General features: G+C 47.8%; 1 protein-coding gene across 7 annotated transcripts in view; it reads right to left on the reverse strand.

Moving 5' to 3' along the window:
• MIA2 (MIA SH3 domain ER export factor 2) overlaps window positions 1–18,331 on the reverse strand; it is a 626,403-nt gene that overhangs the window by 66,675 nt on the left and 541,397 nt on the right. For all 7 annotated transcript variants that reach the window (XM_078659761.1, XM_078659760.1, XM_078659759.1 and 4 more), the window contains 2 exons: window positions 16,301–16,380; window positions 16,045–16,170 (listed from right to left, as the gene is read on the reverse strand). In XM_078659761.1, coding sequence (XP_078515887.1) covers window positions 16,045–16,170; window positions 16,301–16,380 — 206 coding nt within the window. The remainder of the gene's footprint in view (window positions 1–16,044; window positions 16,171–16,300; window positions 16,381–18,331) is intronic.

Raw genomic sequence — 18,331 nt, forward strand, 5'->3', positions numbered from 1 at the left:
CTGGGTGAATTTATAGTCACCAGGAAAAAACAAGTTACTTACCTGTACACTGTGGTACTCCAGTATTGATATCTTTCAGAGATTCACATGCTTGAATCTTCCCCGTCGTCATGGTGGGAGTCCCACAGTAATAATAAGCAGTGCTATATCTAAGCATTGAAAACCATTGAAAAGTCAAGTGGCATTGGTAACCAATTAACATTGTTTTATTAGAACCAAACTTCAACCAATCAGAACCCAGACCATGAAGCACTCATCCCCTGAGAGCCACCACACCTCAGATTTCGAGCACAAGGGTAAAATAAAAGAATATAAGAGGTATACTGAGAGATCTGTCAGCGGCCTTCAACACAGTCCCCCACACCAGGCTTTTAGCGGATCTCCAACCTATCTGGGTAAAAGGAAAGGCCTTGGAGTGTCTTGCTTCCTTCTTGGAGGGCAGAGTAGAGGAAGTATGGGTCCCTTCTTTTCTTCAAATTCCCTGGAGCAGGTAGTGGAGGTGCCTCAGGGCTAGGCCTTGAGCCCCACACTGTTTAACGTTAATTTCACACAAAAGCCCAGCTGGCGGAAGTCTTAGGGGCAAAAGTGATCTAATATGCTGATGACACATAGCTGTTCTCCTGAGAAAAGAGAGAAGTGATTGCAGGTGAATCCATCAGATCTTGTCCAGGAGGTGTATTTCATTGGATAACCACCAATCAACAAAAGTGCAACTCAGAGAAAACCCAAAATTCTTTTCTTCAGTCAAAATCCCCGGGAAACATGGCAGACCTGGCCTGAAGCACCCCCTCACCAGGCACTCGGCAGGGGGTGGGGGAACAGTCAAGAATCAGTGTGTCAAATTTGACAGCGTCTATCTTTCCAAACAAATTAATTTTGTGGTAGGAGCGTGCTTTGGTTTGCTGTTCATTTTAAAGACGTTCTTGCACTTCCACTCATATTCTGCTAGGAAGTTGGTTGGCCAAGGCCTCATAACTTCGAGGTTGAATTGGGGGAATGCCCTGCATCTACGACCTAACTACCGGATCAATAGACTGCAGGTGGTCCAGAACACGGCAGCCCAATTTCTTCTTAGCCTACCTCCAAGAACGCACGTGCCCTCTCACCTTTGTGCCTCCCACTGGCTTCCAATAAGGAAGACGATGCTGTTTAAAGTGCTGGTCCTATTTCACAAAGCACTCCATCACACAGGTACGGGCTACCAATGGGCAAGAGGCAGCTTTTACGTCCTCACTAGGAACTTTCGATCAGCCAACAGCCTCCAGGTCAGGATCCCCAAGATTCACCGTGCCAGAGCTTGGGGACGGGCCTTCTCTTATTTTGGGCCGTCCGCATGGCATAAGCGGTTTTTTGAGTTACGCTCTGTGGACTCTATTTCCCTGTTAAAAAAAGGTGGCAAACATGTATTTTTACACAAGAATACTTTGGCAAACATTATGTCCCCCCCCCCCCCCCCCCCCGCCTGATTGGCGAGACAGAAGGAGTAGTTTCTGTCCTGTAACTCCAGTTCTGTAGTAGGGGTATCTCTGTTATAGTCATAATCTAGTGAATAGTCCCGCCCATGTGCGAGGACCCCGCCAATCAAAAATATTCTCTTAAGTCGTCAGAAAATTGCAGAACTGCAAAGACACTTAAGAGAGAATTTAAAGACCACTAATGCAGCCTACGTCCACAGGCTACACTGTCCAGTACTTCAACTAGAAAATTCCACCAAAAATCCACAAACAGCAAAGCCTGTCCAGATTTCCCTTGCTTTAACAGCAAAAACCCTCTGAAATGATAGAGAGGAAGGCATGGACAGACAAGCCCCATAGGCTGCCATTATGTGGCTTAAATAGGATACTGTGCCTTTAAGAGAACCTTCCAGAAACTTCTCCCAGTATCCCAGAATGCATAGCAGGTCCCTCTCACTTTCAGTTCTTTTTGAAGGCGTAACACGCCAGATCTGTAGCATTCCTTACATGAACATCTCTCTCTCCACCGGGGAGGCGGGAGGGGGCTTATGACTATAACAGAGATACCCCTACTACAGAACTGGAGTTACAGGACAGAAACGACTCCTTCTGTAGTAGGGGATCTCTGTGTATAGTCATAATCTAGTGAATAGAATGGCAAGCCCATCCCCACACGAAAGCGGCGGTGGAGAAAAGAGAAATAACACCACTATTGTGCGAACAGATTTCGCAGCGAAGCCTGCCCAACCTGAGCGTCTGCCCTGGCATCAGTGTCCAGGCAGTAATGCTTAGCAAAGGTATGGACCGACTTCCAAGTGGCCGCCTTGCAGATTTCTGCAATTGCAACATTACGGAGCAGAGCTGTCGTATCAGCTTTGCCCCTGGTGGAATGAGCCTTAGGTTTACCCCCTAAGGTCTTATTTGCTTTCTGGTAACACAATTGAATGCAGGACACAATCCACCTAGAGATAGACTGCTTAGAGGTCGCAAGACCCGTCCTGACCGATCCATAATTAACAAACAATTGGTCAGACCTACGAATATCTTTGGTCTTATCCAGATAAAATTTCAATACCCTCCTAACATCCAGGGAATATAACAACCTTTCCGCTGAAGATGAAGGATTCTGAAAAAACGTAGGCAAAGTTATGGTCTGGTTGACATGAAAATCAGATATAACCTTGGGAAGAAATTTAGGGTGAGTACGCATAACAACCTTAGCAGCATGAAATACAGTATAAGGTTCTTGGCAACAACGCCTGAATTTCACTCACCCTGCGGGCCGATGTAATGGCCACGAGGAACGCCGCCTTCCAGGACAGGTGCTGCAACGAAGCCTTATGAATAGGTTCAAAAGGCTCCTTCATCAACCTGGACAGCACCACATTCATTTCCCATGAAGGCGAAGGAAGCCTGACAGGAGGGAACACTTTCGTCAAGCCTTCCAAAAAATCTTTGATCACAGGGATCTGGAAGAAGGAAGTCTGTGAAGGGCATTTCCTGTAGGCAGTCAAAGCAGCAAGATGAACCTTAATAGAATGGACATTAAGGCCAGACTGTGCCAACTGTAGAAGATAAGGAAGGATGACATCTTCCTCACACAGGTCATAGTTCTTGGACTTGCACCAGATACAAAATCTCTTCCACTTGTACGCATAAGAAGTCCTAGTGGAAGGTCTCTTAGACTCCTTCAGTATGTCCATACAATCTGCAGGGAGATTCAAATGGCCATATTGCACTATCTCAGGAGCCATGCCGCCAAACTCAAAGACGAGAGGTTGGGGTGCAACATCAGCCCCCCGAACTTCGTGAGAAGGTCCGGCCTGCACGGCAGCCGCATGTGAGGAAGGAGAGACCGGTGAAGCAGGTCCGTGAACCACCACTGTCTGGGCCATTCTGGGGGAATCAGTATCATCCGCGCCCTGGACTGGGACAGCTTGATGAGAACCGTCGGAATCAGGGGAATGGGTGGAAAAGCGTACAGAAAGCTGTTCGACCAGTTGATCCATAACGCATTCCCCAGCGTCCCCGGCTGGTAGTACCTGGAGGCGAAGTCTCGGCATTTGCTGTTTTCGGCGGTGGCGAACAGATCTATGTCTGGAGTCCCCCACCTTGCGAAGACTTCTCCTAGTACTTCGTCGTTTATGACCCATTCGTGGTTTTCCTGAATCAGTCTGCTCAGTGCGTCTGCCTGAACATTCTGCACACCTGGCAGATGGGTAGCCGTTATAGTCAGTCCTCGAGCCAGAAGCCAGTGCCAGATCGCCTGCGCCTCCTGCGACAGGGTGCGTGATCTCGAGCCCCCCTGCTTGTTGAGGTAATACATCGTGGTCGTATTGTCCGTCTGTACAAGCAGAGAGTTGGTCTGGAAGGACGGGTGAAAGGCCTTCAGCGCCAAGTGAACAGCTCTGAGTTCCAGGAAATTGATGTGGTACGTGGACTCCGTCGGGGACCACGTCCCTTGAATCTGCAGGTCTCCGGAGTGCGCTCCCCAGCCCTGGAGAGAAGCATCCGTCACGATAGTCTGAGTGGGAATGTCCTTGTGGAAGGGAACCCCTCTGAGGAGATTCTCCGCTAAACACCACCACTTCAGAGACTGAAGAGCATGCAGAGATAGACCTATCTTGTCGTCCCAAAATCCTCTCTTCTGATCCCACTGATCCTCCAAGCACTCTTGCAACGGTCTCATGTGCAGCCGTGCATGGGGCGTTAGGAAGATACACGAGGCCATCGATCCCAGTAGAGAAGACACCGTCCTCACTGTCGTGGATGGAGTGGTCATAAGAGCCTGAGCCTTCCGAAGCAGTGATAATCGTCGCTCCTCCGAAGGAGACACGCTTGCTGACAGCGTATCGATGGAGGCTCCCAAGTACTGTATGCACTGGACCGGGGTCGGGACAGACTTGGACATGTTGATGTGCAACCCCAGCTTGTTCAGCAGAACGCACGTGTTCTGGAAGTGTGCTTGCGCTTCCGTGAAGGAGGAGGCCTTGATCAACCAGTCGTCCAGGTACGGGTAGACAAACACCTTGTTCTTCCTTAGGTGTGCGGCTACCACTGCCATGCACTTTGAGAATGTTCTCGGCGCAGACTTCAGTCCGAATGGCAGTACTGTGTATTGATAGTGATTGGCGCCGACTTGGAACCGCAGGAACTTCCTGTGTTTGTGTGCAATGGGCACATGGAAGTATGCATCCTGGAGGTCTATGGCACACAGCCAGTCTCCCCGTTGCAGCTGAGGATAAATCTGATGCGACAGCATGCAAAACTTTTCTCTGCGAATCCACTTGTTTGCTTGTCGCAAATCCAGAATGGGCCTGAACTCGTTCTTGTCCTTTTTTAGAACCAGAAAGAACCGGGAGTACAGACCTCTTCCTCTCTGAGACAGAGGTACGTCTTCTATCGCCCTTTTCCTTAACAGGATATCGGCCTCCGCCTGGAGCTCGCGCAATTGATACTGCGAGCTGACCGGAGGAATTGATGGAGGCGGGCTGATGAACCGAAGACTGTATCCATTGCAAACAATATTCAGCACCCACTTGTCCTGAGTAATTTTTCTCCACTCTGCCAGAAAAGATTGAATGCTTCCCCCCATCGGAGCGGGTAACAGTTGCAGGGGAAGTAAGCGCTCAGGGCCTAGACCCGGCCTGGCCTTTAGACGCTGGAGCCGACTGGTGGCCGCCTCTGCCTCGCTGGCGCTTCTGGAACGGTCTTCTGAACTGCTGCTGTTGTTGTTGCTGCTGTTGTCCAGAAGACTGGCCACGCCCTCTGCCTTGACCACCGAACCGACGTTGGAACGGACGGTACGACTTCTTGGTCTCCTTGGGTTTCTCCAAACCCACCGCTGTGAGCGTTTCGGCCTCCGCCTTCATGCGGGCCATTCATCATCAGCGTGCTTCCCGAACAGGGTTTGGCCAGAGAAAGGGAGATTGGCCACCCTTTGTTGAGCGTCCGGTTTCAGAGACGTGAGGCGGAGCCATGCAAGTCTTCTCTGGTTAATCCCGTGACAGAAACCATGAGCCGCCAGCAGTGAAGTCGGCCGCAGCACTGATGACTTGATTCGCCACCAACATCCCTTCATTCAGCACCTCTTGGAAGTCTTCCCGCTTGTCACGCGGCAGGTGTTCCACAAACTGTTGCAGGGATTCCCAGAGGGCTCTGTCATACCGACCCAACAAGGCAGTGGCACTAGCGGCCTTCATGGAAGTCGCGGAAGTCCCACAAACTCTCCTCCCAGACGAATCCAACCACCTCGATTCCTTATCTGGTGGAACTGTGGAGGACGGCGTGGTGGCATGCTGTTTGCGCGCCGCCGTCACAATCACCAAATCTGGAGGGGGCTCCACCCTTAGAAAGGCCGGGTCCGAGTCAGGAGCCCGGTACTTCTTCTGCAGCCTCGAGGGTGCCGCCTTAGTCACCGCTGGGGTGAGAAAAAGGTCCATGGCCGGTTCTTCCAGACCCGGCACAAGTGGCAGCAACGGCCGAGACAAATGCTTCTGGTGTAGCGTCTCGAAGATGACCGATGTCTTGGGAGTGGGCACCGTCAAAGTAATGCCCAGCTTTGCCGCACCACGTAACAGTACGTCCTGGAAGGACACCAGATCATCAATCGGTGAAACCCTCGTTTCTGGCGAATCCGACAAGGTCGGAGAATAGTCCCTGGTCCCTGACGACCTGGTCCGGGAGCGAGACCTGTGCCTCCTGTGGCGCCGTCTGGACCGTGTGGAAGACCTGTTGCACGAACGTTCCCTCCTTCTTGAACGGGAGCGCGACCTCCCAGCACGCGGGCGCGCCACCGGTTTTCGGGGGGGCGTCTTCCGCGGTTTATCCTGGGGCCTCGGTTTAGGCGTCCCCGTAGGAGGTGTCGGGAGTAGGGGTAGCGACACCGACCTCGGTGGCCTGACAGGAGGTACCTCCGGTAAAGGAGCAGGCCCATGAGGTGGGACCGGCGGCGGAGGTGGAGGAGTGGCAGGCCTAGGTGGTGTATATACCACCGAGTACACCGAGCCCGGTGACTTCTTCGGGGGAGGAGCCTGTGACCCAGATCCTCCAGAGCGTGAGCGACGCCTCCGACGTCCTTCCCCAGATCCAGCGTGACCTTTTGCGCCAGAATCCCTCCTGCGCCGCTTAGGGGAGGTGGAGATCCTCGGGGACGCTGATCTCTTCCTGCTCGACGTCGAGCGTCGTTTGTCAGGCGTGGAACGGCGATCCCTCGACTCCGGCGTGCTTCTTCCTCGACGACGACCGTCGCCCCCTCGACGACGAACGGCCAGACCTCGACGGCGAGCGTCGACTCTCCCTCCTCGTCGACCGTTTTCTCACAGTCCTCGACGTCGAGGATCCCCTCCACGGCGACCTGCTCGACGGCGACCGGCGGTGTCGCCTCGACGGCGAGCGCCGGTGCCTCCTTCGTCGACGGTGATGCCTCGACGCCGACGTCGACGACGAAGACGCCGTCGGCGGTGACTTCGACGGCGGCCTACCCAGGCCTCTCGATGTCGATCTTCCACGCCGCCTCGACCCGGAGCCCCGGGGAGAAGGGGAACACACCGTCGTCATCCCTCTCGACGTCGTCGATGCAATCGACGTCGACTGAGACCGGGACCTTTTGCTGGTCTTCCTGCCTCTGGGGAGCCCCCCCAGAGGCCTCAGCAGGGGCAGAGGGAGCCTTCCCAGCCTGCCCAGACCCACCTGCAGCCACCTCTCTTCCAGGCCTTGGAGCCTAATTTTCAGCCTGTCCCTCAGGGTCCTTGTAGAAAAGGTCTGGCAGATCTCACAATCATCAGGGACATGCTCTTCAGGGAGGCAGAGAATGCAGACGTCGTGTGGATCAGTCTTGGCCTTCTTCCTTCCACATGCTGGGCATTTGTCGAATAGAGCAGGCATTATAGATCCCTAAAAGCCTGAACAAACACACAGAAGGGAAAGGAAACACCAAGTAACAACTGAAAACACTTTTAAAGCCAAAAAGTGTACAAAACTCCAATAAACCCTTGAAAAAGGGAGAGCTCAATGCACCAGGGTCCTGTTAGCAGGAGCCGGAAAAAAGAACTGAAAGTGAGAGGGACCTGCTATGCATTCTGGGATACTGGGAGATGTTTCTGGAAGGTTCTCTTAAAGGCACAGTATCCTATTTAAGCCACATAATGGCAGCCTATGGGGCTTGTCTGTCCATGCCTTCCTCTCTATCATTTCAGAGGGTTTTTGCTGTTAAAGCAAGGGAAATCTGGACAGGCTTTGCTGTTTGTGGATTTTTGGTGCAATTTTCTAGTTGAAGTACTGGACAGTGTAGCCTGTGGACATAGGCTGCATTAGTTGTCTTTAAATTCTCTCTTAAGTGTCTTTGCAGTTCTGCAATTTTCTGACGACTTAAGAGATTATTTTTGATTGCCGGGGTCCTCGCACATGGGCGGGACTATTCACTACATTATGACTATACACAGAGATCCCCTACTACAGAACATGGTTGTGGTATTGTACGTCCTTACCAAGGCAGAGGAATTGCGTATTCTGGGAAGAAAAGATTGCAGGTCTAAGAAGATGGCCTTTGAATACAGAAGATTGATATGAATCCTTCCTTCTTGAGACAGCCATTTTCCATGAATTTCTAGGCCCTGAAGGTGAGCTCCCCAACCCTTTAGAGAAACGTTGCTGTCATTACGATATGGGTCTGCACAGGAATGAAAGATAGGCCCTAAGAGATGTTTCATATTTTTCCCCACCAAGCCATTGCTAATTTCACAACTGTGGGAATTGTGGTTGGGTCTTTGCAATTTCCCTGGGCTTGAACCTATTGTGCATCCAATTGCTCTTGTAAGGGTCTCATGCGCAGATGGCAATTTGGGATTAAAGAAATACAAGGTGACATCATTCCCAACATTACCTTGAACGTACGAAAAGAAGTTAACTTTTTTCCTGAGAGGGAAGCTGTTATTGCTTTTATACATTGAATTCCTTTTGTAGTTGGGTATGCCTTAGAGATGGTCCTATCAGAATTGCCCAATGGAAATCCGATAATCTGGATGGAGTTAAGGCTGACATTTCTTTGTTCAGCTTTAGACCCAAAGTTCTGAATAGCCGAAGATGAGCGCATGTAACTCTTCTTACTGATGGCCATGTGAGGCCCATTGATAAGCCAGTCGTCCAGGTATGGGAACACCTGATGACCGATTAGTCTCAAGAGAGCTGCCACAGAGGCCATGTGTTTTGTGAAAGCTCTGGGAGCCGAACAGAGTCCAAATGGAAGCGGTTTGAATTGGTAATCACCCCATGCCCCCTCAAGCTTCCGATGTTTCAGATGCCCTTATTTTATCGCTTCTTGACTACGCTAATGCAGTTTACCTGGGCACACCTCAGGGAATCATCAAAATCCTACAGATTGTTCAGACCTGCGCTGCGCGACTTCTAATGGATGTCCCAAAGCGGAGCTCTGCTAAATCAGCCCTACGTCAGTTGCACTGGTTGCCAGTGCAGGAAAGTATTTGGTTTAAGGCCATGTGCACTGTTCATAAGTCCATTACTGACAACGGACCGGCTTTGATTCAGCCTATGTTTCAATTCTATCAGATCACCCGGACTCTTAGATAGAACCATAAAAAATTTCTGACAGTCCCTAGGATTAAACGGGCACAAATGGGTGGCCGACGCTTTTCACTTCATGCTGCAAAATTCTGGAATCAGCTCCCCGACTCCATTCGGTTGGAAGCGAACTATCTCCGTTTCAGGAAATTGCTGAAGACCTTTCTTTTTCCTTGAACAGTGAAGAATGATTAGGTGTCTTCAATGCGCTGGGACGCCCTCGGGTAGCCATGCGCTATATAAAGGCGCATTCATTCATATATGGTGATATGAAAATATGCATCAATGAGATCTAAAAATGTCATATAATCCCGGTGTTGAATAGATGTAAAGATATCATTCCTAAAGGTTGCTTCTTTAAGCATTTGTTCAACAGCCTCAGATCCATCACCATTTTCCTGACTTCTTTTTGAAGAGAAAGAAGTTGGAATAGAAGACTTTGTTGCAATCTATTGACAGAATTTCTTCTATCGCATCCTTGGAGATAAGCAAATAAATCTCCACCTTCAGCAGAGACAGAGGAGGATTAGACCTCTTGCGAGGAGGTTGACTTTTTAACAAATTCCAGGGTGTGGCCCTGTTGTATCATGTCGAACACCCATTTGTCTTAACAGATGCTCTTCCACTGATCATAAAAGTTGTAAAGATGTTTTCCTCGATGCCTTTGATGACAAAATGAGGCAGCTAGTGCCTGCAAGTTGTCACTGATGCCTGTAGGAGTAGTGGAGTTTCCCCCCAGCCGGACGTCTACGTGTAGGTTGTCTTGAATATGAAAAGGCTGAAGTGACCCTGCATTACTGTTGTGGTGCATATTGAGGATAATACCCCTGTTGGGAGTAGGGCTTCTATCTATACTGTTGGTAAGATGCTCGGACGTAAATTGGCCTCTTAATCTGCCTCTTCGAAAGGGTTGAAAACAACATTATTAAAATGTACCCAGAGAATGTGCCATTTTCGTCTTGATGGAATGAAGGGCGTCATCAACATGTTTCCCAAACAGATTCTCCCCAACAAAGGGAAAATCTAATATCTTTGCCTAAACTTCTGGCCGGAAGGCTGTGGCTTTCAGTCAACTGTGATGGTGTAGGACTGCTGCACCCGCCATTTGTCGAAAAGCTGTTGAGGAGAGATTCATCGCTGTTTCAATAATTTTAGAGGAAGCTCTCTCAACTTCTTGAATAATTTCTTTAACTTCTTTCCTCTTATCCTCCATCAAAAATTCTAGGAGGGCCTATATGTCGGTCCACATTGGTCTGTCATATCATCCTAAACTGCCTAGCACATTGGATGCCCTGATAGAAGTTGCTGCCATAGCTGAAAAGCACTTACCAATATTACCTAGCCATCTACCCTCCTTTTCCGGAGGAGCTGAACATGGGGCAGAAGGGTTTCTGGACTGCCTTTAGAATGCCTGTCTGAAAACAGCGGTCGGGTGTGGATGACCTATAAGACATGTAGGAGAATTTTTCCAGTGTCTTATACTTTTTATCCAGGCGAAGAACAACTGCTGCCACCATAGCTGGGGTCTTCATAAGCTTCGATCCTTCCTCTCCAATGTACTGTACAATGGGAATTAAGAGAATCGATTTTTTAGCTGAATCTTTAAAGTCGTACAGGAAACATTCAGAGAGTTTTGCTGATAGAGGTAAGTCAAAATGCTTAGAAGTCCGCCCCAACAGCTCATGAAAACCTCCTATGTCACCTGGAAGAGAGTTAGTAGGTGATTGTGTAGGCAAAGTAAACTACAAAAAAGCTTTATAACCATCCAATTCCAGGCTAGAACCTGTAGGGTCCGGAGTAATTTCACCTTCTTCCGGCGGTTACTCCACATCACGCTCAATATAGTCATCTCTTATTGTGATGGGAGGTAAAACTCGTTTTGCCTTTTGTTTGCGGGCCCAAAGGACTTTTATATGGAAGAGAAACTGCACCTGCAGTTTCAGAACGCCCTGAAGTAGGCTATACTGGAGCATTATCTTTAGGGAAGCTCCTGCAATAGTCGCTCAACATTTGGCATACATCAGTTACCAGTGATACATATAGGTACTGAAATAGTGTCTTCATATGAACTATGCTGTTCCTCATACTGCTCATCAAATGGATAATGTTTTTGAAAAGAGTCATAGCGATGAGCAGCAGATTGTTCTCCGTCTTGAAAAGAAAAATCCCCTTTCAAATATGTAGAAGTGTTCTTCCAGGGTCAACGTCCTCCGTATCTTGGCATTTGAAACTTAACTGATTGGGAGTACAGGCTGGCCCAAATGGCCCCTCATCACCTTACTTTTCCATCTCAAGGAGACACACAAGGGGAAGAGGAGACACCCTGACTCTTCCATCTCAAGGAGACTTACATAGGGTAAAGGAGACACTTTGCTTGGATCAGGTTGTAAAGCCACAGGAATTCCTTCTTTCGATATTAGAACTGTTTTATAATGGGTCGTCGATGGGTTTGTCGAGGTCAAGCAAAAAACTGACCTCTTCATAGGTATGAGAGCAGTAGGTATGATCGATGTCGAAGTGAAGGTTCCTGTTGACGGTAATGTCATCAACATTTTTGTTAGTATCTTCATTGACGAGGAAGATGTCGCAGTACTCTTCCTCGTTGGAGTTACCGATGCTGTAGTTGTCACCAGCAAGTTGGGCAAGATGTGTATCGATGACCTCCCCGTCAAGCTATGGACTAAATGATTCGAAGCAACATGGCTCAACTGACGGATTTTCTTAGCCGAAACAGTTCTGCAATGCTTACACTCCTTTAGTTTATGGTGAGGGTGTAAGCAGTAAAGGCGTTCTTTATGGGGATCCTCAGAAAATAATCTTGGTATCTATCTCATAAGATTTAAAGGCTTGAAAACCCTTTCTTAGATCCTCTGACATGGTGCTAACAAGGAAAAATAATCAAAATGTTGTTACTTTTGAGTTGCCTGAAGGTCAAAATATCACTTTTAAGAGAAGGAAAGGGCCAAAAGTTGATAAAAAGCACCTAGACTGAGCAGAGCTCAAGGAAACTCCATCACACACAACATATGGCTAGAAATCTGAGGTGTGGTGGCTCTGCAGGGGGAAAAGTGCTCTCGGGTCTGGGTTCTGATCAGTTATAGTTTGGTTCTAATAAAACAATGTGAACTGGTTACCAATGTCACTTCCAAGATCCATACCATCAAAAATGGGGTACCGCAGGGCTCAGCCTTGAGCCAAACACTGTTCAATTTATATGTTCAACCATTGGCAGTAGTGGCAAAAAGCAGAGGGCTCACAGCTGTGTCATATGCGGACGACAAACAGTTGGTAGTGGCACTCTTGGATGACTCCGGGCAGGACACATGCAAGTTTCAGAGAGATACGGAGATCTATGAGTGGATGACTGCCAACTGTCTCCAGCTTAACGCCAACAAGTCCGAGGTACTGCTGCTGATTGGGAGAGACACCGAGTTGTGGAGCGAGCGCTGGTGGCTTTCCAGGTTGGGCTGTGCACCCGTCCTTAAATAGGTGCTAAAAAATATGGGGATGTGGGTAGACTCCGCCCTTAGCTTTCAGACGCAAACAAAGAAAGTAGCAGGAACATGCTTTGGCAATCTACGGGGGCTCTAACTGGTGCTAGAGTTTTTTGACCCGTCTATTAGGCAGGTTATTGTCCAGGATTCCATTCGGTTTAGACTGGAATATGCCAATTCGCTCTATTTGGGAGCCAACAAGGCGGAAATTACAAGACTGCAAAGGGTCCAAAAGGCTGCAGCTAGAACTTATTGGGTCTGCCCAGGACATGCCCTACCTCTAGTGCTATTCGTCGGCTACATTGGCTGCCTGTGGCTAAACGCATGAAGTTTACGATTCTTTGCATGTCTTTCAAAATTTTGAATCTCTCCTCTCCAGACATCTTAGCCAATCTGCTTATATTCTACATCCCCATCCCCTTCCGCCAACTCCGGTCTATGGGCCAGCATCTGGCGGTTGTTCCGCCGGTGAGTAGGGTTCGTGCTGGTGGATGTTCCTTCTGTGTATTGGCAGCCAAACTATGGAATGTGCTCCCCAGCATGAAAAACTACTTGGCATTCCGTAAGGCGATCAAAACTCACCTCTTTCCTCCACTGTAGGCAGCTTCTGTTGTCTATATTTCTGCAGTTTTCTGCTATCAGTGCTGGGATGCCCCTTTGCCGGGGCAGCTGTGCGCTATATAAAATAGCATAACATGACATAACTTGGCTTCTCTATGGTTTTCAGTCTTTAGGTACAGCACGGTTTACTAGACAAGTTACTTACATTCAGAAACGCCTTATCTAGTAGAGACTATCTAGTTGCAGATTCCTTACCGTACAATTATCTCCAGGCATCAGTCTGGATCAGGAAGATTTTCGTAAGAAATACCCCTGCGTGCTGGTAGGAGCACAACGTCGTCCACAGTGCTTATATAGGCACCACCCCAGCGCGCTGACATCAGTTACTTTTTGCGACTTTCCACACCAGGAATGCAAAGTAACGAAGAACACGGACCACTGGTGTGGAAAACTAGGGCCCTAAAAGGGGAAAGCCCTGTTCCTACAAATCTATTCGCGGAGCAGAGTGGATGGGTGGGTCAGTAAGGAATCTGCGGCTAACAGATAAAGCAGTACCGAAGATAAGTAAATTGTCCATTTGATAGAAACTTCTAGCCGCAGATTCCCTACTTTAGATTAGATACGCAAGCGTCGCTCTGGCTCACAAAAACAGGGGAGGCGCGGAGTTGGACCTGGCATCGGCTCTGCAGAACCATGCCTGGAACATCGAAGTTCTCCACTCATCAGACGAGGTGAAGTCAAGTCTGTTTAGACTTCTTCTTGTGCCTCTTCCCCGTGTGTCCCAAGTACTTTGAGGGTGACTAGGACGACTTGGGGCTCCTGGAGCGGCCCAGTGACCTTTTTCTCGATCAGGACAGAGACCTCCTAGGAGTCGCACTAGACGGTGCAGAATGCTGGGCCGCAAGCAACTTTAGGGACTGCTCCCTCCAAGCTTTCCGCGCCATGATCCGGCAGTCCGAGCACGACTTTAAATCTTGGTCGCGCTCGAGACACCATAAGCACACAAGGTGCGAGTCGGTAACCGACATGGTGTGGTGACAGGCAACACAGAGCTTAAACTAACTTCCTAGATGACATTCTCGACACACAAGAAAAAATATTCGACAAAATGCAGAAAAAAAGTTTATCAAAAAGAGGTAGAGGGGTAGGTCTTCTCTGGATCAGTGCTAATTGATGCAGGAAAAAAATAACTGATGTTCATGTACGTAAGTGGTGCCTACATAGGTGACCGCAACATGACTTCCGGGGCCAATGACGACATTGCGGGATACCGAACAAAGCCACCCGAAGGCGCGCAAAGGTACTGCTTGTGAAAAAGTTTCTGGATCCAGTCGGACACCTAGGAAATTTAAAGGTAAGGAATCTGCAGCTAGAAGTCTCTATTGAATTGAATGATTAAAATACTTATTATGGAGCATGTCAGCAATATATGGTCAACAACCCATAACAGACTTGTCGAAATAATTTGCAGTTAATAATGTAATTAGTATAGATGCATTTGCTTACCCTGAACCAATAACAAATCAGCCAATGCTGGTTAAAAAACTATAGCAAACACAAGCAGATGATGGACAGAGAGCTGAAACTTTTCAGACACTCTCCCCAGTCACAGATCTGGCTTGAATCCATCATCGTTCTTTAGCTCACTTAGCCACCCCAGTTCTGACACAGCTATATGCAAATCAGTCTTGACCCTGTGCTGATGGGAACAGTCCAGCCGAACTGCCAAGCTAGGTCTTCCCTGGACCGGAAACAAGCATCCTGGGACCGGTTTCTGGCTAACAGCCCTCATCAGCCAGGCTAGCTTGAATCCAGTGGCAAAGTGAGCAAGGGACCCACGTCTGGGCATACCCTGCCAACTTAGGGCGAACAAATATAGGCCTTTGTGCAGCTGCTTTTAAGTCTTGATTGAGGATAAACAGTGAATGAAAAAACATGTGGCTAGTCAGCCGGTTCGGCTTCCAAGTGAGTAAATAAGGGTCATACCTCTTCACTGGCTTTCTGTGAGCTTAGCCAAACACTATGTCATCCTTTTGCCTTAATCAATGCGCTAGCACTTAGAGGCTGTCTCTGTTTATTTACAGAAATATACAAATATTATCATAACAAGTTTGACATATGTTTGCCAAATTCTTGCTAAAGGGGTGATGGCATGAATATCGCTTTGATGATTTGTTGTTAGTTACACTAATTCTGTTGGTAGATCGCCCTTTCATCAAAAGATTATTAATACCGAACAGAACCTGAAAGGGAACAATGAAAAATAAATAGCTGCATCAGACTTAACAGGGCAGAAACACACAGCGTGTACTTTTGCCACAAAAATGCCTCCTAAGCCCTTATTGAAACTTGGGTTATTTCACCTGGAGCGACAACGCTAGGTCAAATACCATAAGCTTCAGGTTCAAAGGCGTTTGGGCCCTTATTATCAAGTCTGAAATTCCAGAGATATTAATTCAAGGCTGGGAGGCGCCTAGCCTGTGTCAAACACAGCAGGGGCTGCAGGAAGCAGCATAGCCCAGTCTCTGCCCACCGTTTGCAGCAGTCTGAGGGGGAGAGGACAGTGCTCCCCCATGACAGGCCCAGCCTACTCCAAAGGACACTCTCGCTCACATATTCCACCTGCTCAGAGCAGACGCAAAATGTCAACTTTTTTTGTTTTATTCTTTTTTTAACCGAAAAAAGGAAAAACTCCACGGTAAAGTCCAATCTTAGCTCCGTGTCCACCTAGTTAGTCCCCATTTCGAGGGGAAAAGCTCGTAAAGGTCAAGTTTGGGTGTGGAAATAGCGCTCTCAAAATAAATTCCAGCTCCTCTATCTCCGCACCACACTCTAACCAAATAATTTTCTTGTCCAACCATTTGGTGCCTTTTAACAGAAAACTACAGAGAAAGGCACACTAGGAAGCGATAAAGGGAGCTACAATGCACAAGAGATAAACATGTTTGCAAACATACCCCGCTCTCCGCCTTGAAGCATCGGGGAAATCCTCAGTGGGCCTTCCATTAAGGTTGGAGGAGAAAGAAAGGCTCTAGTCTCAGGTGAGGGCCGGTTCAGAGAGGAAGGTCCATAGGGAGAGTTCTCTGCAATTATAGCACCAAAGAAAAATAACCAAGTAGAAGTCGAGGCAAACACAATAAAACTCCGTAAGGAATTGACAATCTCAAACAGAATACATAAAGCAAAAGATATCTTAATAATCACAATTAGTACCTCTTCCAAACATCCTGGGAACATCAAGGGCATAGGGATCTTTCTCCAGCAGTTCTAGTTTAAACTCCAATTCTGTTAATCTGTGTAATTAAAAAGATATGGTTTACACAAAATAATGAACAGCAAAGCTCCTAATTATGCTACACAGTCAACTTTCACAGTCTGCCTAAATGATTTATGCTTTTGAATGTGCAGGGACACCTAGTGGTCTAATGACAAATAATGATGCTACATTTGTGATACTAAAATGTTTTGAAAAGCACTGTTACCACTTATGATTGAAAGTGGAAAGTCTGCCACTGTATTTGCCGGAAGACATGTACATATCTTTAGGAAGATAGCACAGGATTGGTTTCCTGGAAATACAAAGAACAGCCAAAAACTCAAATTGCTGCAATCTGCTCTGATCTGTGCAGTTCTAATTCTGTCTGAGAGTAGATGTTGGAGAAGACGCATTCTGAGTCTCTCTTGAATAAAACAGAAGGACAATTAATTCCTATTGGTTCGATATCATATTCTTCAGTTTAAGAGAAGATCTTAAGTGCAAAAGCACCAACATTTGTATTTCAAAACAATTTAGCAAAGGAAAGTGTGGGAATCTGCTTAACTCTTTATATGCACCCTTAAAACCCTTCCCTTGCTGGTGTCAAACTTGAATCCATGAACTTCTAGCTTTCTGCATAAAAGAAACAAAGACTTAAAGAGACAGAGGTAATGAGCAAAAAGATCAAATTTAAAGTGAGGAGTTTAAGACCTGCAGCACTACACTGGAGGTGCAGTTTTCCTAAATCTTATGTTCGGCTCTCTGTTTCGTCAATATTTTGGGAAAAGATAGCAAAGCATTTTAATCCCTTGGGACTTGAGAGGTACTGTTGTGCTAACTTCTCTTCCAGTCACCGTCTTTCTCCTGCAAGGGTATTTTCCTCTGCTCTGACTTCCTCACCTGATTACAGCATTCATTTGAAACTTCCCAGTGTTCTTCGGCAGGCTACTTCTCTTTTGCCTCTTTGGTTGCAGCACCACCTGAAGGTGAGAACTTCCATGGGTCTGGGATGGCCTGACAGATTTTTAGGTCGAGCCTAGAGCTGCGCATGCGCTTCTTGCTCGACTATAGTAAGTGGGTTTTCAAAGTGCTACCCACAGGGTTTTGCTGGTCTAATGCCTGTGTTCACGAGAGCGTGCACGTGCACAGCTGGCCATCTGGGTTTTTCTAATGGCTCCTTTGCTCGCGCTCCCCCTCCCTTCTCGTCAGCTTTAATCAGGCTCCTTTGTTTGCATTACCCCCTCTCTTCTCATCAGCTTTATTGAGGCTCCTCTGCTTGCACTTCTCCCTCCATTATCCCCCAGCCCTTCTCGTCACCTCTGCTTGTTAGTAAATTTTCACTTTGCATTTTAGGTCTTCTAGTACAGCTTATCCCACTGTGAAATCTGGACTAGAGGTCCCAGAATGCAAAGTAAAAACCTAGGCAGGAGCAGCTGCTCACTGGTAGATCCAGGAAACTTGAGAGCTCCTCTTTAAGCTTGAGTATGTTTACGTATAAGAAGTCAGAGCGTTGGACTTTGACAATGCTTGTTTGTTTAGTCACGGCCTCCTTCAGCAGCAGCTGCGCCTTGGGTTTGTCTGGGCTGATTCCTCGCCAGCTGTTCGGCATCCAGGCAGATATTTGGGGCAGACAGTCTGTAGCCAGCGAGGCCGAGAAGCCATTAAGCGTAATTCTCTTAATTGGGTTCATGCATGACACACAATGTGCATCTTTGCACAGAGTTCATTGGAACCGAATACATTCTAAAGCAATCACGAGAAGACACAAAGTACCCCGCCATTATGAAGCAACCCCAAACCGGCTTTGAACTGTAAGGAGCCTTTCCATGCCCCCCAGAGCGCTTAAACAATAATAAATTGAATAATATAAAAAGAATGCGATATTCTTTGTTGGAACCAACAGTTCAGCCTTACAAAATTCCTACAAGAATGCAGACAGGCAGAAATACAGCTATAGGTGGTTGGACACTTGCGCTAACTCCCTAAGG

Source organism: Lissotriton helveticus, chromosome 9 (genome assembly GCF_964261635.1).
Source record: "Lissotriton helveticus chromosome 9, aLisHel1.1, whole genome shotgun sequence".
Taxonomy (NCBI): Eukaryota; Metazoa; Chordata; class Amphibia; order Caudata; family Salamandridae; genus Lissotriton; species Lissotriton helveticus.